The sequence below is a fragment of the Notolepis coatsorum genome (genome assembly GCF_963971535.1).
Source record: "Notolepis coatsorum genome assembly, chromosome: 2".
Taxonomy (NCBI): domain Eukaryota; kingdom Metazoa; phylum Chordata; class Actinopteri; order Aulopiformes; family Paralepididae; genus Notolepis; species Notolepis coatsorum.
Genome location: NC_140166.1, coordinates 38,811,273 through 38,833,880, shown reverse-complemented (window position 1 = coordinate 38,833,880; position 22,608 = coordinate 38,811,273). Strand labels below are relative to the sequence as shown.

The window sequence follows — 22,608 nt, the reverse complement described above, 5'->3', positions numbered from 1 at the left end:
TGAGGTGGGTCAGTTGAGGAGGAGGAGGAGGAGGAGGGGGCTGTAGGGTTGTCCCTTGTTCACGGACTGTTGACGTTACTTCGCCGAGACAGACAGCAGGCAGTCGTAGTTTCACATTGTCGGGTCCGAATGCTTTCTAAAGACGTGCACGGATTGTTCTTCGGTAGACCTGATATAGGACTATTTGGTTCTAGTGCTGTACCTAGTTCTTGAAGATTGGCCCCGCACCGCACTAACCCACATACCACACACAGGGCCAGACAACAGATGCTGCGCGCCTCAATGTAAAGAAGACTTCAAAAAATGACTTCTTTGGCTTTTGCCAGGCATTACACAATAACTTGAAGTTGCAATATTCACCCGATCGTTTGTAATAATGTGTACCTGAATCACTGTACATATTAATACTACAACTCTGTACATACACCTGATTAGCACTACTCTATATATCATTTATATATTTTATACCCAGTTGAATCACCTGTACATTGTATAATATGACTATTGCACTTTACTGTTATATTTGCACTCTGGTTGAATGCCAGTATGTTTTTTCGTTGTACTGTACTTGTTCTAAAGTGCAATGTTTATAATCCCGACACTGTTGGCTTTTCCTCAAACAGAGCTACGTAATATCTGACACGTGATTGCATGTTTGCATGTGACATGTTGTGCTAAAATTAGGGGTTCCTATGGCTTGCTCTAATAGAATAGAATAGAAATACTTTTATTATCCCGTGGGAAATTAGAGGCCTTTCACACCAAATGTTATTTCTCGGTCTTCCAACATGGCTCCCTGTAACATAGCAACCATTGCATTGTACATGGCAATGGAAGAGAAAATGTTTGCTATGTGCAAAACAGTGGTTGCTATGTGTTATGAGAAATATAACAAAAACATAACAAGGGTGGCTGGGTGGCGTAGCGGAGATTGTGCTCGTCACCAATGCAAGAGACTCCGGTCTCGACTCCCCGAGTCGGCATTGCCTGCGGCTTGGACCAGTCGTCATACTATCTCAATTGGCCGAGGTAGTGGGTGGAAAGTCGATGGGTGGGGATTGGACGTTGTGGACAGCGACTGCTACAGGTCGGTTGGGTGACCCCTGTACAGCAGCGACAGGAAGTATCGGGGGCAGCGTGAGCCTCCCACGCGTTACTCCTCGCCACTGAGAGTCCGCGCTGTCTGGTGAAAAGATGCGACAGGCTGCCTCCTCGTGTACCGGAGGGGACACGTGATGCAAGGCTTCTATCCTCACTACAGCTGACCAGTGGGAGGCATAGTCTAGCTAGCACGTTCAAGACAGTGGAGGGGAGAATTGAAGGGGAGAATTGGTGATATGAAATTGGGATAGACCACCGCAACACTTCCGGGATTCTGAAATCGGGGAGGAGATTGCGGGGGGGGGGCAAATGAATGAATGTGGATGAGAGCCTTGACATTAAGTGATTGCAGATACGGCTGTGGGGGTGCTAGAGACATGATCCAATAGACTTGTATGCGCCTGAATCTCCTGAACACGGCGCGAGACATTCCTAATCGATCAGAACTAAATTGGCAGCGAAAAAGACAGTTTTTAAGCATCGATTCCCCATGCACATGCGCAGATTGGCCACGGAGTGTGACGCAACGCACATCCACCCTGGAATGTTCCATTAGAGGGGGTGTTGTGTTGTGAGAATGATAAGATAGAATTAAATATACAGTAAAAGGAATACAGTACAAATATACAGAAGTCTACAGTAAGTGTAATAGTGCACAGTGTTGTGCATTTATAATCAGTAGCTTAGGCTACATAGTAGGCTAATGACAGCCTATTCTAGTCTAGCAGGTGCTGGTATAGAGTAGACTAGTAATGTTTCAGTCATCTATGACATTTTTTGCCTAGATATACCGTATATCTAGGCAAAAAATGTCATATATGTCGTATATTGTCTATACCTGCTAGACTAGAATACGCTGTCATTAGCCTACTATGTAGCCTAAGCTACTGATTATAAATGCACAACACTGTGCACTATTACACTTACTGTAGACTTCTGTATATTTGTACTGTATTCCTTTTACTGTATATTTAATTCTATCTTATCATTCTCACAACACAACACCCCCTCTAATGGAACATTCCAGGGTGGATGTGCGTTGCGTCACACTCCGTGGCCAATCTGCGCATGTGCATGGGGAATCGATGCTTAAAAACGGTCTTTTTCGCTGCCAATTTAGTTCTGATCGATTAGGAATGTCTCGCGCCGTGTTCAGGAGATTCAGGCGCATACAAGTCTATTGGATCATGTCTCTAGCACCCCCACAGCCGTATCTGCAATCACTTAATGTCAAGGCTCTCATCCACATTCATTCATTTTGCCCCCCCCGCAATCTCCTCCCCGATTTCAATGTAACGCGGAAGTGTAGTGGTCTATGGGAGAAAAATAGAAAAAAATAAGGAGAAAAAGTGGATAAAAAAATAACAATTTGGTGTCTTATTGGATTTTGTAAACAAGTCACAGTAGAACAGTCATTTCATGCCTTTTCAGTGTTTTACCTACTCTAGACTATCACTGGACAGAAATTGTGCATTTTCTTTTGAAAGTAGTTACCAATGGTTACAGGCAGCCATACTGGAAGCAAGAGAACTACACAAACATTCCATGCATTACTTGCCAGTAGGGCTGACCTTCGATTTTTTTTGGCAATCGAAGCTTCGGGGCCGAGCTTCGATTTAAATTTTTTTTTATAATAATAATTTTTATTTTTATTTTTTTTTATCTTATGTTGTGGGACTTGTACAGCACTTTGGTAAACTTTGTTGTTTTTAAATGTGCTCTATAAATAAAGTGGATTGGATTAATGAATTAAGTAGCCCCTTTCGTGACTGTGACACAGCCAACACGGCTGTGTGATTTAATTCAAGGTGGATCGCTGTTGTCGTTTGAACAACTTCAGATTTCATGGGAACTACCAATCCCCCAAATCAAGAATGTTTAAGATGAATGAAGTAAGATTTTGATTATTTGAAATATGGCCTGTGTAGACTAAACTATGCACAGAATTATGTCAGTCTACAAGGTCCGGCAATGTAGACCTTGTAGACTCCACTACAGACCAATTATCAGTGAATGTTCATGCATTTTTAAGAAGGGCTACTTCCACAAAAAAAACAAAGAACTCACCAAAACATCTCAGTAGCACCTTATCTAAATGTTCTATTTCATATATGGAGATTCATATTTATTTATGTATTGCATGCATTTCTACATTTTATTTCCTATTTTGTTTATTCATCCCAGTATCTTTCTTTCTTATGTGTGGAATTCTACAAGGCATTTACATTTACATTTACATTTAGTCATTTAGCTGACGCTTTTATCCAAAGCGACTTACAAGTTCTGTACGACAAGTCATCAGGAAGGGCACAACTCTATCAGCTGAGTAACAATATTCATCAAAGTGTTGCGTGTTACAGTGTAGGTTAGTTTATTAGGACAAGTGCATGACAGTATGGTTAGTTAGGGTTAGATTATTATTATTTTTTTATTTTTATTTTTTTTCAGATAATGGTTGAAGTGCATCTTTAGTCGACGGCGAAAGATTGGACGGGATTCGGCTGTCCTAACTGGGGTGGGTAGTTCATTCCACCATTGTGGGGCAAGGACTGAGAATAGGCGTGTAGGTGGTGTATATGTGTTTGAGGATGATATCCTTCAAACAGGCAATAGTGATGATATAATTTGGGCAGTGCTGAGCTGGGTTACTTTCCTCCAGTGTATTTGTCCCCCGGCCCCACCCAATGGCCCCATGCACACACACACACACACACACACACACCGAAGTAAAAAAAAAAAAAAAAAAGTTGAATTTTCTTTTTGAAAAAAAATTATTATTATTATTTTTTTTTTAACTTTTTTTTTTTTAATGTTCTAAGCTTGTGCCATCGAACGAAGCTTCGAAGTATTTAAGACAGCCCTACTTGCCAGGTCACTTAATTTTTGCATGGCAAGTAGAGTTGTTCCGATACCGATACTGGTATCGGAAAAGCCGCCGATACTGGCTAAAATGCTGGTATCGGTATCGGCGAGTACCCTCTAATGCTGCGCTCCGATACCATATGACGTAATTTATCAACAACACTGTGGTCTGTTGAGTAAGCATTATAAAACAAACGTGTGCTTAATCGATTAAAGTGTCAATGCCATTTGTCATTTTAACAGCAGATACTTTCTTAAATGTCATCGTCCCGACAGAGCGGTGTTGACGGCGAGCTCATGGGTTCGCTTGGTGGCTGGTGTTATTAGCATTGAACGGCTAACCGAAAGCTAGCTTTAACATTACCTTGGCTAAAGTTGGGGCTATTCATATAATCCAGCAATAATGGCTGCAGACCTGCAAGCAAAGTACAGCAAGTTGGCAAAGGAGTATTCCAAGTTAAATCACAATGTCACCAGTAACGTTACAGTCTTCTATGGTCTTCCCATATACCGGTAGCTCATGCTAGCTAACGGTAACGTTGTCATTGCACAATTGCACGTCGCGTACACAATTAATGACATGTTGCGGACAGCCATATCGGCGACAATGTTTAGCTTTTAGTGCCAAATGATAAGAGTCTGAGGCGGAGTCTCAAAAGAGAATGTTGAATATTTATTGTGCAAAAATCAAAACAGATCCGACTGCTACTGAACGGAGCCTTGTAGACAGACTGAGTAGGGTATATCTGCAGAGCCAGTGGGTAGCGAGTGCAGCAACGTATAATGTCCGTGTGGATCATTGGAGTAGGGTATATCTGCAGTGCTGAAGCCCCATACTCATTGATTAATGATACTAATACAAATCTATACAATCACCTGTTGTTGAATAAATACCATTACTTTCTAGTTATGACTAAACAGTATATATAAAACAGTATTTGTTAAAAAAAAAAAAAAAATTATATTTATAAAAAATTTATATAATATCGTTTTTTTTTTTTTTTATGTATGCACTGGTATCGGATAAGTATCGGTATCGGCCGATACCCAAAGCTTAGGTATCGGAATCGGATCGGAAAGGAAAAAATGGTATCGGAACATCTCTAATGGCAAGTCACCTGCAAATGCAATCACGTATCAGATTACGTAGCTCAGTTTGATGAAAAAACATATGCAAATAGTGCTGGGATTATAAACATTGCACTTTACAAAATGATAGAGTGGATATTGCAACACGGCCAAGGTATTAATGACGAAGCTGACAGTCGCGCCCATTATGGCCAACATTTGTTTTCTGGCCTTTGGTATTTTCTCCCATCTTCATGCTATGCCGTTGAACATAGTATAGGTTGGGTCTACCAGCTAACCCCACACATACTCTTTATATTAAACTACGCTTGTATGTTCACACACACACTAGGCTTGGGCGGTATATTTTTTTTCATTTTCATTTCATTTTCAACCCAACCCAACCCAACCCGTGTTATCAAGTAAACAAATCACGGAACGATGGCCAGTTAGCCCGCAGCATCCTAGTGCTAGTAACGTTAGCTCTCAGAATGGTAGCAGTTCGCCCGCAGCATCCTAGTGCTAGTAACGTTAGCTCTCAGAACGGTAGCAGTTTGCCCGCAGCATTCTAGTGCTAGTAACGTTAGCTCTCAGAACGGTAGCAGTTAACCTGCAGCATCCTAGTGCTAGTAACGTTAGCTCTCAGAACGGTAGCAGTTCGCCCGCAGCATCCTAGTGCTAGTAACGTTAGCTCTCAGAACGGTAGCAGTTAGCCTGCAGCATCCTAGTACTGCTAACGTTAGCTCTCAGAACGGTAGCAGTTCGCCCGCAGCATCCTAGTACTGCTAACATTAGCTCTCAGAACGGTAGCAGTTCGCCCGCAGCATCCTAGTACTGCTAACGTTAGCTCTCAGAACGGTAGCCAGTTAGCCCGCAGCACCAGCAACGATAAGCGTGTCATTTAATTTCCACCACTGATAGCGGGTTTTCCCCTATCGATTGCGTCCTGCTGTGTGTAGACAACCAGCTCTGCGTGTGCTCACTCCACTACAGTGAGGACTGGTCTCGCCCTCTGCTGGCGCGTGCTGTGTGTGCACTACAACCAATGCCTTCCCTGTCAAAACTCTGTTTCAGTGTAATAGAAACTGAAACGCATCTGTGATTTTGACGGTATTGATTTTCAATACCGTCGGGATTTCTAAATACCCTGGTATACCGTCATACCGCCCAAGCCTAACACACACACACACACACATCTGGTCATACAAAACACTGTTCTAATGTTAAGATTACCACTTTAATTATACATACTTGTTGCTGTATGTCCAATCCCTAATGTTACATGTGTCTCCATATGTGTTTAGCTCCAAGTCCCTGGATCTCTAGAGCCAGAGAAGATGGAAGAAGGTATGACTTATCTTTCTCACATTGTTGATTATTGCACAATATTTCCGTGCTTGTGTCCAGACATATATTTTTTTAAATTTCACATCACTAGTTTTGGTTGTGTGGGTCTTGTTATTTTCCTCAGATTCAAGGAACCTCTTCAAGCCTGACCACAAAACCAGCGGTCACTCCATCTCTCAGAGATCCACCTCTCCAAGTCTGTCCTTCCAGTGTAGTCATTGTGTCCTCATCTTCAAATCCAAGCCTTACCTTTTCCAACACCTCAGCAAGGTGCATGGCTTTGACGTGGACTCGGCTCTGGGAGATTCTAATTCGGCGCCCCCAAGGACTGCCGCAGCATCAAACATAAACCCTGACGTCCACAGTGACTCTTCAGGTGACCATTTTGCATGCCAACACTGTACATTTACAGCGCCTAAGTGGAGTGCTGTTTTTAAACATGAGAAAGCGTGTCAAGCAAACTTGTCTCTAAAAGTGTCTGCACTAAAACCACAGAAAAGGCACTTGAAAGGAAAGCTGCTCAGTGTCAAAAGGCCGGAAACCAAATCGATGGCCACCTTTAAGAAGATGAGTAAGACGCGCTCTGTGAAAGATAAGCCGTGGCCTCAGCTCAAGCAAGCAGCGTGGGGGAAACTGAATTCCTCTCTCTTGAAATCGACCTCAAAAACCAAACATATTACTGGTTCATCAAAGGGTCTGAAAACATACATGAGACCATCGCCGGGAAGTATCACCAAGTACCTGGTGGCATCATCCGGATCACATGGGAAATCCTCCCAGATGAGCACAGAGTCACCCAACCTCCCGGAGGCACCGGGTACGGCTGACGCCACCCTTTTTCTGCACGACTCTCATTCTGACCAGAGCAACGACAGTGTGTTTAAAGTCGCTGCGACTTCCAAGAACGATCTTTCCGTACGCCGGCGTGGCAATACGTTCCAGTACTTGTCCGAGTCCCACCTGTTGGATCGTGAACCGTCATATGACGGTATCGTAACCCGACCGTTTTCAAACCAGACTGACGACACCTTTGGAAGTCCTCCTGCAAAGAAATCGAAGGTAGACGAAGAACAGACGGGGAGTCCGGAAAATGTATCGGCCAAAACAAAGTTATTGAGCGGCTCTTTTATGTTCGAGGTTAGTGAAGATGAAGAAGAGAAGGAAGTATTCGAAGGTGAATTGGATGAAAAGGCTCACCTGGGAAATGGAGACATGGACGGCTCAAACATTTACTATTGTAAGCACTGTAATTACAGTAGCGATGTCATCCGCAGCGTGAGCACTCATTATCAGATGACGCACCCTTATATCCGGTTTCACTTTAAGTACATTAAGGATCCAGATGATTTCAGTGCCACGTTCCGTTGCTTGGAGTGTCCAGTTGAGTTCCTCACCACACCTGACCTCAAGAAACATTACAAGGAAACGCACCCAGAGGCCCCAAATGTGTTCACCTCTCAAACACGTGACCTTCATTTGGGTTTCAAGTGCTTTGTCTGTTCGTTTACCACTTCTCTGTCCAAACCCCTGAAAGAACATTACAAGGAAAAGCACCCAACGCACAAGGAGAACAATTCTTTGGTTTACTATAAATATACCGGGAGCAGACATCAAGAAGAGCCAACTCAATTCGATACATGTGAAAAAGTGTCTAGCCCAACGAGTTCTGACAGGATTACTGTGAAGAGCACCACTCCACCCGAGGAAACTGAAACTACTGCCTCGAAAGGAGTGGATGAGGAAATGTATCGGTGCAAGAACTGCACATTTAGTAATAAGTCAGTGGTTGCTATGCTTGTCCACTACCGAAAAAACCACCCAAAATCAGGGGTGACAATTGATCAAATCAAACAAATGGATGTCGCCACATCGCAGATCAAACCACAGGTGCTACTTGAAAATATTTCAGCATCTTCCACTTCTGTGAAATTAATGGACATATCACTGATATCCCCTCAAAAGAAGTTGTCAAATTCCTCAATGAAAGCAAAAGTCAAATCTGAGTCATCTCCACGAAGGAAGATATCAGCGTCTTCAGTGAAATCAAAGGACGGACCTGAGGTTTCTCCCAACAATCTTACAAAGTCTTCCTTTTTGAGCCATCAAAGGAGTAGTCATGGTATTTTGAAGCGAAGTGCAGAGGCAATACACATCCACACTGCAGAAGTCAGAAGTAAAGGCAAAAAGGCAAAAAGATTCTCTCTCAAAAGTGTCGGCAAAAAGTATCCGTCTCCCAACACTTCCCAGGCAGATGACTGGTTTTACTGCCAATTTTGCAATTACTGCAATCCTAATTTTAGAAGTGTCATGGGTCATCAGAATGCAAAACACGGTGGACACATGATAACAACCGAAGAGATCTTAACTTACTCTGCTGAGGTACGGCAATCCCAATGTAAAGTAGAAGCCTTAGCAAGTGTATCTTCTGATTACAATCCTAAATGTGCTGAGGTAGATGGCCAGAAAGACGACCTTCAGCATGAAGGTGAAACCTTGGCAAGCCGTTCAACTCCTGTTTCCAATCCTTATGAACGTGCAGAAGACTTGTTTTACTGCCAGCAGTGCAACTATGGATGTCCAACTTTAAAGGGAGTTGTAAACCATCAATCCAAGCGACACCGGTACCTAAAATCGAACTCAGACCAAGTTTTCAGATACACTGCTGTAATTCGTGGACAAATCAACAAATCAAAAGCTGAAGCGAAGAACTCGGGGAACGTTATTCCTTCTTGTCTACCCCTCCCTCTTATGCAGGAAGATGATAAGGAAATGTTATTCTGCCCGTTATGCAACTTTCAACAGAAGTCCTTGTGCAGTGTTTTACAACATCAAAAGAAAAGACATCGTGGGATTGTTCTTACTGCTGAGAACGTCTGCGCATATTCCTCTGCGGTTCACGAACAAATCCAGACTTCGCACCTGAAGGAAACAGGAGAACAAGCCGTCAAGTTTGTGTCTATTGTACACCGTGAAAAGAAACGAACAAATAAATCCGGTAACTCCACCTCACATTCATACTCGAAGACCTCTTCACACACCAGACTACTTAAGTGCAGAGAGTGCACATATTACAATCAACATGTGTATCTCTTGAAAAGGCATGTAAAGAAATATCACGACAAGAGCTGCATGGTGACGGATGTTTTACAGATGAATTTTGAAGACGGGGCTCTGCAGGCGGGATATCACTGTGAATGGTGCGTCTTCTCTCACAGGGAAGCGGCACAAGTCTTTCAGCATTGCTGGAAAAATCACAGAGAACGTAGAATCGGCCTTGCACACATAACCTCCCGATTATATGCTGGTCCCAAGGCTTTGCCCTCTAAAAAGAAGTCTTGTTTAGAGAACAATGATGGCCATGATCACATGTCCTCCCAGGCTGTGGAATGTGCCCAGATGACCCCATCTCAACTGTCCGGAGGAAACGAAGCGATGGTCTATCCATGCCGAGCGTGTTCCTTCAAAGCGAGCTCAGTGCACCACATCACAAGCCACTACCGTGCAGTTCATCCTTGGTCTGTCAAGGAAGATGGCTCAGTCTTGGATGTAATCAATCATAAGGTGCTGAGTGAAAACATACGGGTCCAAGGAGCAGAAGTCCACGATGACGTGTCGGCATCACTTGACGACGGTTACCAGGAACCGGCTGAATTTGAAACGAGAACTGGTCTGACTTCTCGTAAAATAAAAACATTGAAAATGTTTCACACGTGCCATTTCTGTTCTGCACATTTTAAAACCCGGCATGGTCTGCACACTCACTATGGAAAGAAGCACCCGGAATACAAATATTCATCTTCAGAGGTTGAAGAGGTTGAAGAGGTTGAAGAGGTTGAAGAGGTTGAAGAGGTATGCGAGAGTCGTACAAAGCTGCATGTCTACAAGTGCCCACGCTGTACCTATGTGAACACTAGCCATCATGGACTTCTCACTCACTGCCAAATGAAGCACCCCAACTTAAAAGCCAGGGCAGATAAACTTCAAACGGATGAAGCTCAGTTTGATGATTATGAATCTGCGAGACAAAGACAACCTGGGGATAGATTGACACATCGTGGATACATGTGCAAGATCTGCCCAGTAACCAGAGTGTCGTTGAAGAAATTAAAACGCCACTATGAGGAGGACCATGGCCAAACTGCGCCGAATATGCTCAAACCAGCTCCTAAACAGTCAACCGTGATTAAGAAACAGCTTCTCTCTAAATACCTTAGCAGTCAGGGCTCAATACTGCCAGCAGCCTTTTTAAAGAATAAAAAATCTGCTCGGGCGAAATGCCACCTCTGCAAATATATGTGCACCACCCAAATTGGCCTCAACCACCACATGCACAATCGCCACAAAAGTACACCCAAAAGTACACCCAAAGCGGAGAACCGGGAGTGCCTCTACGAGTGCTCACTGTGCCGTTATTCATCGTTTCATCGAGCGTACCTTGCAAAGCATTATAAACGAAAGCATGGAAAGGTTGCCTTTCTCACCTACTATGTACCGGTACACAAGAAGGACAGAAAAAAAGCTGTCGGGGTGCAAAAGTGTTCCGTGTGCTCTTACCAGTCGGGCAGTGAAAAGGACATGACGGCCCATCATGCACTTGAACATCCAGAGGAGCACGCTCCGGCGCATCAGTCTCTCACACCGGCAGTAGAAAATGAAGAATCAATCTACAAGTGTTGCTTGTGTACTTATTCAACTCCAACTCGGAAATACTTTGCATCCCACTACAAGAGGACTCACGGTCGCACCGCATTCAATACCTACTTTCCTCGAATCATCAAAATGAGGCAATCCACCGCCACCAAGAAAGAAACGGTCAGCAAATTGTTTAACGCTGGATCTAAGGACGCTGCCCCAGTAAGATGCAAAAAGTGCCCCAAATTATTCTTTAACTCGTGTCTGCTGCTCAGTATCCACTACACCCATTTCCACAGTTCTGATTTCAAAATGGACTTCTCTGTGCTTTCTAGCGCTTCGGCGAAAGGCGCAGGGAGTTACAGATGTAGCCACTGCAATGTGAAAATCAAGGGTACTATAGAGCTTTGTTCCCACCTGGATCGTCACAATGAGATGTACAGGAAGAAGGCGAACATGGCATCCGATGAGAAGCGACCAGAGACCAAACCTGTCAAGGTAAGTGAAATGCAAAATGGCATTTAATATTGACCCCATCACTGCTTGTTTCATGTTGTCTTTCAACTGTTGTATTTTAAACATTTTTCAGCTCGGAGAGCAAGAGGAGTTTTCGACGATACAGGAGTTGGCCCGGACATGGGGCGTGGCGAGGATCGAAACCTTTACCCTGGCGGTGACACCTCCGTCGTCACCTTCCCAAACCCCAGAGAGAGCGGAGTCGGAGCTAGAATCCAGAGGAGCCAAGGGTTACCCTTGCAAACAGTGTGGACGGACGTTTATGTCCTTGACAGGTTTGCGCAATCACGAGCGCAGCCATGCTGCCATGGCTGCTCTCAAGCGACTGGACACTCGGCCCGTCTCATCATCAAATCAAATGTAAGACTTATTATTTTTTTTTATGTGTATTTTTGTCAACACAAGGCCTGTTCTTTCTTTGTCAATATGAGAGTAAATGTGCTCCCAAGATATATGCCACACGAAGATGAGTTAACCACAACAGTATTTATTGACTTGACGACGACAAAAAGGTTTTAGCAGTTTAAATGCAGACTGCAGTGCATTAACGCACTAAATGTTAGGGTTTTCAGTACATTTACATTTAATTGATGATATTTAAGTGTCATCGTTGAGACACCTGTGATATCATCTGAATAGAGACATGACTTCAAGTTCAAGTTTGTTTTTATTTGTCAGAACAAAATACAGAATACTTTATAATGAAATGCTTGTTCCTTATGAGCCCCTGAGAGTGTGCTACATACAGTAAAGAGAAAGTAAGTTAAAAAATTAAGAAGTAAAAAGTAGGTAAAGTCAATATACAATATACAATACAGAGTAAAATGAGTAACAGTGAGGTAGAATGCAGAGGTACAACACTTGGGGTAGGGTGCAAATGAGGTATGAATGTGGTGCAAATCTCTTTAATAATAGATAAATATAAAGTGAATAATGAGTGGTCGGGGCGGCTACGTGGTGCAGTGGGCAATGCGCTCACCATGGAGACTGGGCTCAAACAGATCATCTCCCTGTTCGATCCCAGCGCTCCACATTGCTTTCTGTGGTCGTCCGCACTAATACACATTGGCAGTATTAGGGGGAGGGAAACTGATGGGTGGGGATCGGGCGTTGTGGACAGCGACTCCTACAGGTCGGTTGGTGCGCCTGCGCAGTAGAATCAGGAAGCGACGGGGGCGGCGCCCCTCCAAAGCCCAGACCCCTGATGCTGAAAGATCGAGCCGCGCAGGTGGAAAGATGCGACTGCTGTTACCTTGAGTATCGGAGGGGACTCGTGCTATGTATGACTTAGTCCACATTGCAGCCGGCTTGTGGGAGGCAAGAAACAGTGTTCAAAAGACAGGGGAGGGTTGAATTGGACGATACGAAAATTGGGATGGGAGAAAAATAGAAAATGGGAGAAAAAAGTGGATACAAAAAAATAAAGTGAGTGGTAAGGTGAGTGTTTGTTTAAAGTGAGTGTGTACATGTGGATGTGTGTGCAGTGAGTGTAGATGATGGGTTGTTGCATAGTGTCCTTGTCATTGAGCATTCTGATGGCCTGGGGATAGAAGCTCCTTCTGAGTCTCTCTGTACTGGCCATGAGGCTCCGGTAGAATTGATTCGATGTTCTGTAATCTTCACAGCATCGACAAGTATATCAGCTATCGACCCGGGACTATCAAACCGTACCACTGTGGCGTCTGTACCTATCGTACCAACCACATGGTACTATTGAGGAACCACTTAACAAAAAAACATGAGGGTGAGTTAAGCCTTCCGATAATAACCGCACTTCAGTAATGTCAACCGTGACAATGCTCTCTTACTACACATATACACACTGTTAATTTAATTTGTTTTCACATTCTATTAATGATAGCCCTAGAGATAGCTTCTCTAAATGAAATAAAACCCCACTAGGTTGAATGCATTTTGCATTTCTTGGACATCATATGAAATCTTTGTTTGCCTAGTTTAAAATCACAAGATGCATACAATAATTCTGAAAGATCTGTCTCATTGGCTAAATAAACATAATTTTCCTCACCGGTTTTCTCCCAGTTTCTTTTGTAGCCATGTAGAGTAGGTAATCTATTCTAGATGATATTGCTTGCTTGCTGCGAGCAATATCTTTTCCCTATTTGACAGTGATTTCAGCCAGATAACCCGTTTGGTTTAATGAAAGCATGAAGCATATTATTAGGGCAATTGTAATTACAACTGTTGTGTTGTTTTTCCAGCATTAGAATATGTTATCGCAAACAAATCTTAGTGATATAGATTGTGAAAATGTGAATAACTTATGTACCTTGTGTTCCATGTACTGTGTGTACGCAGCTGAATGCCCAGACATCAACTCGATTACAGTCAACCAAGATACAGAGAACACACAGGGGGAGCTTGAGGAGCCCCCTTATCCAGCCGACCTCCCGGAGGGCAACTGTCCAACTGAACCTTTGGATGCATCTGAATTTCCTGAAAGCAAGTTCTCCCTATTGTTTTCTTCTTATTTTTTTTAATAAACACGAGCTTCACATAATGTGTTTTCAATGGCATGTATAAAACACTCAAAATGACTACTTAAACATCCACGCATTCTATTCCATTCACTTCTTTTCACATTCAGTAAAGCAAGTTCTCCTGAATTGCTTTTGAAATGATTATTCTTTTTATTATTTTAATAAATCGTGAACTTCACAATGTGTTTTTTTCAATAACATGATTATGACACTCAAAACCACCCAAACCGAGAAACGAGTTAAGTAGCGTGTGGTTGCCTTCTTCCACAGAACCTCGGTACTCTGAGCATCCAGACGTGCAGCGGCAGCTGAACCACTACAGGCTGCAGACGCAGGCGGACGCCCCGCAGGCGGCCAGACCCCCCGCGGACGGCCTGCTCCACTGCGAGTTCTGCAACTTCACCTCGGAGCACCAGTCGAGTATTCGACGGCACTACTTGAACCGTCATAACGGCAAGAAGCTCCTCCGATGTAAAGACTGCTCCTTTTTCACTGGTTCCAGGTAAAAGCCGCTGTTCTTTATCCTCCGCGTGAGTTCCCGGTGTACTCCTTTTGTGCCATCGATGTGAAAATCCGTTTTTGATCAAATATTATAGACTTTTGCTAAAGGAACACGCCGACGTTATGGGGAAATGCGCTTACCGTCTTCTCTAGAGTCTGATTAGAAGATCAGAATCAGAAATGTCTTTATTGCCAAGTATACTTTGGGGTGTCAGTGAGGGTCTTGAGCCTTGTTGATGAGGCTCACACTGCAGAGGGGAAGAAACTGTTCTTGTGGTGTGAGGTTTTGGCCCTGGTGGACCGCAGCTTCCTGCCAGAGGGGAGTGACTCAAACAGGTTGTGACCGGGGTGGTAGGGGTCGGCCACAATCTTACCTGCACGCTTCTGAGTTCTGGAGGCGTACAGGTCCTGGAGGCGTCTATTCGAATACCAACCGGTTCATGCTTCCGCGTTCGCGTTTTGCTAAACTGATTGGCCACTGCCGTTTCTGGTCATGTGACATGTGCGCCCAATCGCGTGACGCTTCCATTTCCACCTCGACCAGCAGCAAACTACCTAACGCCTAGTTTATCACTGGTTAAGCTTAGGCGACTCTTTCGAAGTTGGTTAAGGTTAGAGTTTGGAATTAGGGCTGGCGTTCTATCGCCCTGCTCTAAGACATACTCTAACCTTAACCAACTTCGAAAGAGTGCCTAAGCTTAACCGGCGAAGAACTTGCCGTCACACGATTGGTGCGACCAGAAACATCAGTGGCCAATCAGAGCGCAAAACGCGAACGCGGAAGCATGAACCGGTTGGTATTTGAATATAGGTGTCTTGGAGGGATGGCAGATTGCAGCTAATCACCTTCTCAGCAGAGTGGATGACACGCTGGATGGATACCAGTTTCCTTTCCGTGTGTTCAGTAGAAGGCTATCCGCCTGCAAGATAGCCTACCTTAGCACAAATTAATGATTCGCCTAGCTTAAAACTCTAACAACTAAGCTAGCAGTCCATATCTGCTAATAATAAATAAAAAACTATTTGATCAAAAACAGATTTTCATTAATCCCATAATGTTGGTGTGTTGCTTTAAATGTTTTGAATTGGCACGTTGTCATGACATCATGAAACACAATGCAAGTCTGTATACAATGCGAACGCCAGACACCTATGACAACTAAGAGAGGTGTAGCATTTGATTGTGCAGTCAAATTATCAAAATTGCATTTTTCACACTTCCTTATTTGTGGCGACAGAGAACTATTTCTATTGTGATGGGATCAAAATGTTATTGAAAGTTGAACGTTAGGTGTGTCTTCCATAGTGATGAGTGCGCTTTTGCATTCACATTTCTCAGGCGACGGATGTAGTCATGTGGTCCTCCTCTGCTTTTGCATTTCATTAGAAAAACCCTGCAAATACACATGGAGACGGGGCATTATAACTGCCCATCAGAACCCACCAGCCAGAAGGACCTGCGCTGCCCTCTCTGCCTTTACCAGACCAAGAACAAAAACAACATGATCGATCACATCGTCCTGCATCGTGGTAGGTTTATAAAATAAACCATAACTCAGAAATCAGACTCATGATTCATGTAACTTGTGGAGGAATTTTGCCGGATCAAGGATGTACTCAGTCAAATATAGACTTAGTTAACACAGATTTATTAAACTCAAGAGTATGGACATACAAGTAATCAAGAGTTATGCTGGATGACTCCATGAAGATACTGGCCTACTATCCCCAGCAAGCTCCCAGAATCATGTTTAACGTAGACTTTTATACCAGGATAAAAGGGGGTATGGTCTGGTCTGCCCGGTAGGAATGAGATGGGAGGGCTGGAGAGGGGAGGAGGGGTGGCAGGATGGTTGAGCTAGGAGGGGAAGGAGGGTAAAGGTAGACAATGGGGACATGTATTTGATTTATTGATTGTTTGAAAACTTTATTGCAGAATGGGTACAATACAGTACGGCTCAATACACACAATTGTTAAGGGGATGCAGACCAGAGAGACTTTCGTCTTGTTTACATCAGGGTCCCCCATTTTCAATTAATCGTGACATTTATGACATACAGATATACAGTACTGTTACATCCAGACATTTATGACATACAAGATATACAAATATACAGTACTGTTTAAGAGACAGAGATCATAAAAGAAAATATATACATTCGAGGGGGAAGAATGGGTGTGAGTGAATGGGTAAAATGTGAGTAACAAATTGTAAAGCGCTTTGGATAAAAGCGATGTATGAAAAAGCAGCCATTTACCAGTTTGTGATGTTTGTAGTCTTGTTTTTAGGGCCTTTGAGGTGCTTTGGTACCATGAGGTGCAGGCATAGTCATAGTACCCTTGAATGAGTGCTCCTGCCAGAGTCTTCAGGGTATTCTTGTTTACCAGAGAGGAGATCCGGTACAAGAATCGTGTTCGTTGGTTGACTTTTTTTATTACATTGTGTTACAAAGGGTCAGATTAAACCGAATATATATATTTATTACTTGAGATATATTGTATAGTATTTGTATATCGTCTGATATCCCTTGTATATTCTTTGTACATATACACGGAATATCCCTTTACCTAGTACAGGCCAGACCATAATATTCGTTCTCCTATTGGACAGCGACCCCCTAGGCGCCACGGCCATACCCCCCAATGTCTAGTTCAAAGTCACCGCTAAGACATGTCTGTACATGCCCGGTTTTGCGCAGTAATATGAGACAGAAATAAGGCTGGTACTAGATTATTCACCTTACGTATAAATACGTTGCAGGTGGATACAGCAGTTAGTTAACCAATAAGTTGAAGCCTCACACCACGATACAACGTGCTGTGAAGGGGGCCCGTTTTGCCCCGAAATAGAGCCTTGAGACCGTGTGCGAATTGATAGCTGAAGTGTCAGAGTTTAACGCTGTATCGTCGAGTTCGACCTATTGTATTATTAAGTAATAGTCTATTATGTATAGTGTATCGTGCGGCTACCGTTCTACAGTGACCAGCATTACCAACGTTTCATCGTACCGAGCTAGTGTGTTTATCCAGGCTGGGCGGCCTAACCTTGTGCCGTCATCCGAGGAGCCCTAGACGAGAACCGTGTGGATATGTACACTGGATAACCTACACCGACGACTACAGAGCCCTTTTCGGCTGGATTATATTGCTTTGGTCCTGTGGCTGTTGGAGCAGAGAATCGTCTACCCCCACTACCGTGTGGGATTTACCCTGTGAGGAGCACCGTCGAGCCCACCTCTAGGACTCTGAGGCTGGCTAGCTTTCACCCATGCGGCACTGCACACCGGAGAATAGCTGTTGCTTTGTCTACGGATCAAGGGATTATTGCACTGTCTCCTGTACCTGGAGTCTCCTTATTCCTCGTTGATCCAGACTTTTGCTACCGACAAATCCTCTCCCCTGCTGGCTTACAACCGGAGGGAACCCCCCTAGTATCTCCAGCTGACCTACTAGTGTACCATATATAATTCTTATGCTACAGGTGGTATTAATTATCCCCTTCGTAATATGCTCATGGACTTACGCTCTTGACCTATTCATGCACATTCTTCGCCTTACAAGCGCAACTCTCAATCTTAATAAATGTAAGATAATCTTGGTGCTCTTCTAATAAATATTATAAACAGTACTTTCTTGTTAAGCCGTGTTATTGTGTGGGTGTTCATCTCATATACATGTGTACTGTATGGCCAGTAGTAATGTACATAACTCAGTAGTGGTTTAATGATACCATACTTATTCAATACAGTCAGGGAATTGTACCCCTCAGTTACAATTGGTCCTTCGAGCCGGAGGGTAATTAGCGTAATATTAATATAATATTAATATTGACATGGCCAGCGATGAACACTCCACAAACGGTTCTCCTAAGCTAGATCGCCCGCAGCGCAGACGGCAGCCACCTCCTTACCTAGAGGACTACGCTGCCAGTCTACTACCTAGCTTTATACAGACGTTAAACGCGGAAAAAGCGGATAGTAAAAGTATGTCAAACCCTACCGACCAGGCGACCCTGCCAGTAGAGACCCTAGTGGGTTCTAACGTAACTGACCAAGCTCACGGGGGGGACCAGGAGGGACATGACATGACTTTACCCCCCGCCAACGTCAACGGGATAGTCCCCGGAGAGCTCCAGGATAAAGAAAGCGCTCCAGGGACGGAACCCGACCCACCACCAGAAGAGACGCGCACCCAGGAGATGGACCTCCTCGGAGCGCGACAGGAGAACGGATCTCCAACGAGCACTGCCAGAAGCCGATCACCTCCATCAGTATCTTCCCCCAGCGAGGCGGACAAGATGCTGGCGCACGCATTTATCGCCACCCTGGCAGCCTCCACTGAACGCGATCGACTCCAAGCACAGACGCTTAGCGAGCGCGAACATTCTTCCATGGAACAAGAGCGCCTCCGCGCGCAACACCAAAGTGAGCGCGAACACTCTACCATGGAAAGAGACCGCCTGCAGGCTCAACAACTGAGTGAGCGCGAACAATCTGCAGACCAAAGAGAACGCTTCCACGCGCAACTCCAAGCGCAAGCCCTTAGTGAACGCGAACACTCTGCGACCCAGCGAGAGCGCTTCCAGGCACAGCAAAGGAGTGAAGACGACCGCATACGCCTGGAGACCAGACGCCTCCAGACGGAAGAGAATATTGAAAGAGACCGCGCCGAAGCCCAGCGCGCCGCCGCCGATGCACAGCGCGAAGCCGCCAATGCACAGCGCGACGCAGCCCAAGCCCAGCGCGAAGCAGAGCGCGACCTCGCTCACATCAAGCGCGAAGCCGAGCGCGACCGATTACAAGCGCAGATAATGGAGCAACTGATAGCCAGGGCAACCCCCCCTCCCTCCGCACGGAGCTCCAGGGCCTCGTCAAGACAAGGGTCTAGGGCACCCTCCCCTACCCGATCAAGCGACCCGGAGCCCGGCCAACAGAAAGAGCCTATACACGTCTCCGAACCCCCTCCCCGACCGGTCCATGCGAGACCCAGCAACAGGGAAGAACCGGCCTACGCCGCTGAGAGACTAAATAGACGATTACAGGATCTAGAAGACCTGGCAGAGGAAGAAGAAGAGGAAGAGGAGGAAAGTCAAGCCCAACAGCAGCATCGTACTCCACAGGACCAGGAGGTCCAGTACAGCCCAGACTTTACCCCCGAGGCCCTGCGTTACAGACCCCCGACTCAACTCAAGGGTGAGTTTGACGCACGACCAGCCCCGAGGAACAGCACCTGGGTACCCGGGCCTTGGTACCCACCAGGTACCAGCCCACAACGACACGGAAGGGGAGACTCGCCTAGGAGGCCTCTCCCCCAACGCTCACCGATGTGCCAGCCATCCATGGCATCGTACCTTGGCACACCGACGTTCCCGGACTTCACACACGAGGACAGAGCACAGTACACAGAGCTACGAATGTGCTTAGAGACAATGATGTCCGATGTCCCCGATGAGACGTACAAGTATGCTATCCTACTCAAGCACCTGAAGGTGCCCAGAGCGCATAATATAGCGCTGGCATATTCCAACTCAAGTACCCCATACACCGCGGCTCTAGTAGCCCTCGACCAACGTTATGGACGCATATGGGACTACGTAATACAAGAGATAAGGAATATTGACCGTCTACCCCCAGCCACAGACAATCGCTCATTAGATGACCTCTCTATCAAGGTACAATCCCTGGTAGGGATGCTGGGGGCACAAAAGGAAAAGGGTAGGCACGAACTGTACGCGAACTCTAATGTTAAAAGAATATTAGAGAAGCTTCCGCCCGCCCGACAAGAGCGCTTCAGGCGGCAAAGAGACCACCGTGATCCCAACGGTCCCGAGCCATCCCTCCTAGACCTGGCCGACTTCCTGGCGAGAGAAGTCAGCAGCCTACGACTGGATACGTTCGTGCGGAGCGTACCAAGCTCCAGAGAGGGACCTAGGAGACCAAACGATAACCGCAGGCTGGTGACCGTCATGCACCAAGCCGAATCAGTACCGCGTAACAAGAACCACAGCACCCCCTCGACGAAAGAGAAGTGGAAGATTGTATGCCAGTACTGCGAAAAGGAACACTGGCTGTCACACTGTGACACGTTCAAGAAGATGACCGCCGACGAGGTGAGTCAATGGATAAAGTCCAACCGCCGCTGTTACCGCTGTGCGCGCAGTCACATGGCAGCCGAGTGCCGCTTAAAGAAGAGGTGTAGTCGGTGTGACGGAGCCCACTTGGACGTTTTACATGACAGTAACAGAAGAAAGCCTGCACCCTCAAGCAGCACAAAGGCAAGTGTTATGTACATTGACCCCGCCAGCAGCGGGGGCGCCCGGGTGCTCTTGAAGGTGGTCCGCGTAACATTGAGCTACGAGGACAAGGTCATGGACACCTACGCTGTCCTTGACGATGGGTCAGAAAAGACCCTTCTCCTCGCGTCCGCTGCGGCCCAGCTGGGGCTGCGGGGGAGCGAAGAAACGATGACGATTCGGACTATAAGAAGAGACCTGAAGACGATCAAGGGTGAGAACGTCTCCTTCACTATCGCAGCAAGCGGGCAGCCAGAGAGACGGTATCGGATCACTAACGCTTTCACCAGCCAAGACATAGGCCTGTCGCGGTACACCTACCCCATCGCCAAGCTGATGGACAAATACGTGCACCTGCGTCAACTACCTATACCGCTCATAGACGGCGCCACCCCGACCCTGCTGATAGGATCCGACCACGCACACCTCATCGTCCCGATGGACCGGGTCCACACTGGGCCCAGAGGCTGTCCAGCAGCAGTCGAGACCCACCTAGGATGGACACTACAAGGCCCCCTCTCCAGGTCTCTCAACCGAACAGCAGCCACTCGCTGCCTCCACTCCAGAGTGACAGAAGAAGACACCGCCCTCTTACAGCACGTCGAGAGGCTATGGACACTAGAGACAATGCCCTTTAAGAACGAAAAGAAACACATTCGTTCCAAGGAAGACATTTATGCCATAGCCCTCCTCGAGCAGGGGACAAAGAGAGTCAAAGTCAACGGAGTGATGAGATACGCAACTCCACTCCTGAGGCGAGAGGGTATGCCTACCTTCCACGCCCCAAAAGAAGCGACGGAGCGGTATCTATCGAACACAGAGCGGCGCCTAGCCAGAGACCCCGCTCAAGCTACTGTGTACCGCGCTGAGATTGACAAGCTAATCACAGCGGGACACATAAAGAGAATTGACATTAAAGAGGCCGATCAGACGACCGAATCATGGTACGTGCCGCACCACAAAGTCCACCACAACGGCAAGGATCGTATTGTGTTTAACTGCAGCTACCAGATCGGATCACAAAATCTGAATAAAGAGCTCTTGCCCGGCCCAACACTCGGCCCCTCTCTACTAGGCGTGTTGCTACGTTTCCGCCAGAACAAGGTGGCCATCAGCGGCGACATCAAAGGGATGTTCCTGCAGGTGCGACTAGTGGAAGAGGACAAGCCCCTGCTGCGGTTCTTATGGAGAGAGAGGATCGGGGATGAGCAACCATCCATCTATCAATGGGAAGTCCTCCCTTTCGGAACCACATGCAGCCCATGCTGTGCTACGTTCGCACTGCAAAAACACGTCGCAGAGGACCCAGCAGCTGATGAAGAGGTCCGACAAAGTGTAGGAAATAGTTTCTACGTGGACAACTGTCTGCAAAGCGTCTCGACGCCAGAAGAAGCCGAGACCCTCCTACTCAAGCTCCGCGCCTCTCTGATCAAAGGCGGCTTTGATCTCCGGCAGTGGGCCAGCAGCGACCCTCAAGTATTGCGCAGCCTCTCCCCAGAGGACAAGGCAGCAAGCAGCGAGACCTGGATGGCGACCATCCCAGGAGAAGCCCAAGAAATGACATTAGGACTAGTCTGGCGCTTCAAAACAGACTCGCTTCATTATAGACACACACCCCTGACCAAGGAGCAGGGAAGGTCGATTTCACTACCGACCACAAGACGGAGTGTATACAGAACACTCGCCAGACAATATGACCCGTTGGGATGTATTCTACCTTACACCACCAGGGCAAAGATGATCGTACGAGCGCTATGGGACAAGGACCAGGGCTGGGACGACCCCAT

The 22,608-nt window shown here is 46.0% G+C and overlaps 1 protein-coding gene across 1 annotated transcript in view; it reads left to right on the top strand.

Annotated features, from left to right (window-relative positions):
• LOC311224167 (zinc finger protein 462-like) overlaps positions 1 to 22,608 on the top strand; it is a 32,428-nt gene that overhangs the window by 184 nt on the left and 9,636 nt on the right. Inside the window, exons 2-8 of the mRNA XM_084309038.1 lie at positions 6,336 to 6,378; positions 6,503 to 11,508; positions 11,600 to 11,886; positions 13,152 to 13,270; positions 13,846 to 13,989; positions 14,298 to 14,529; positions 15,916 to 16,058. Of these exons, the coding sequence (XP_084165164.1) occupies positions 6,369 to 6,378; positions 6,503 to 11,508; positions 11,600 to 11,886; positions 13,152 to 13,270; positions 13,846 to 13,989; positions 14,298 to 14,529; positions 15,916 to 16,058 (5,941 nt within the window). The 5' untranslated portion in view covers positions 6,336 to 6,368. The remainder of the gene's footprint in view (positions 1 to 6,335; positions 6,379 to 6,502; positions 11,509 to 11,599; positions 11,887 to 13,151; positions 13,271 to 13,845; positions 13,990 to 14,297; positions 14,530 to 15,915; positions 16,059 to 22,608) is intronic.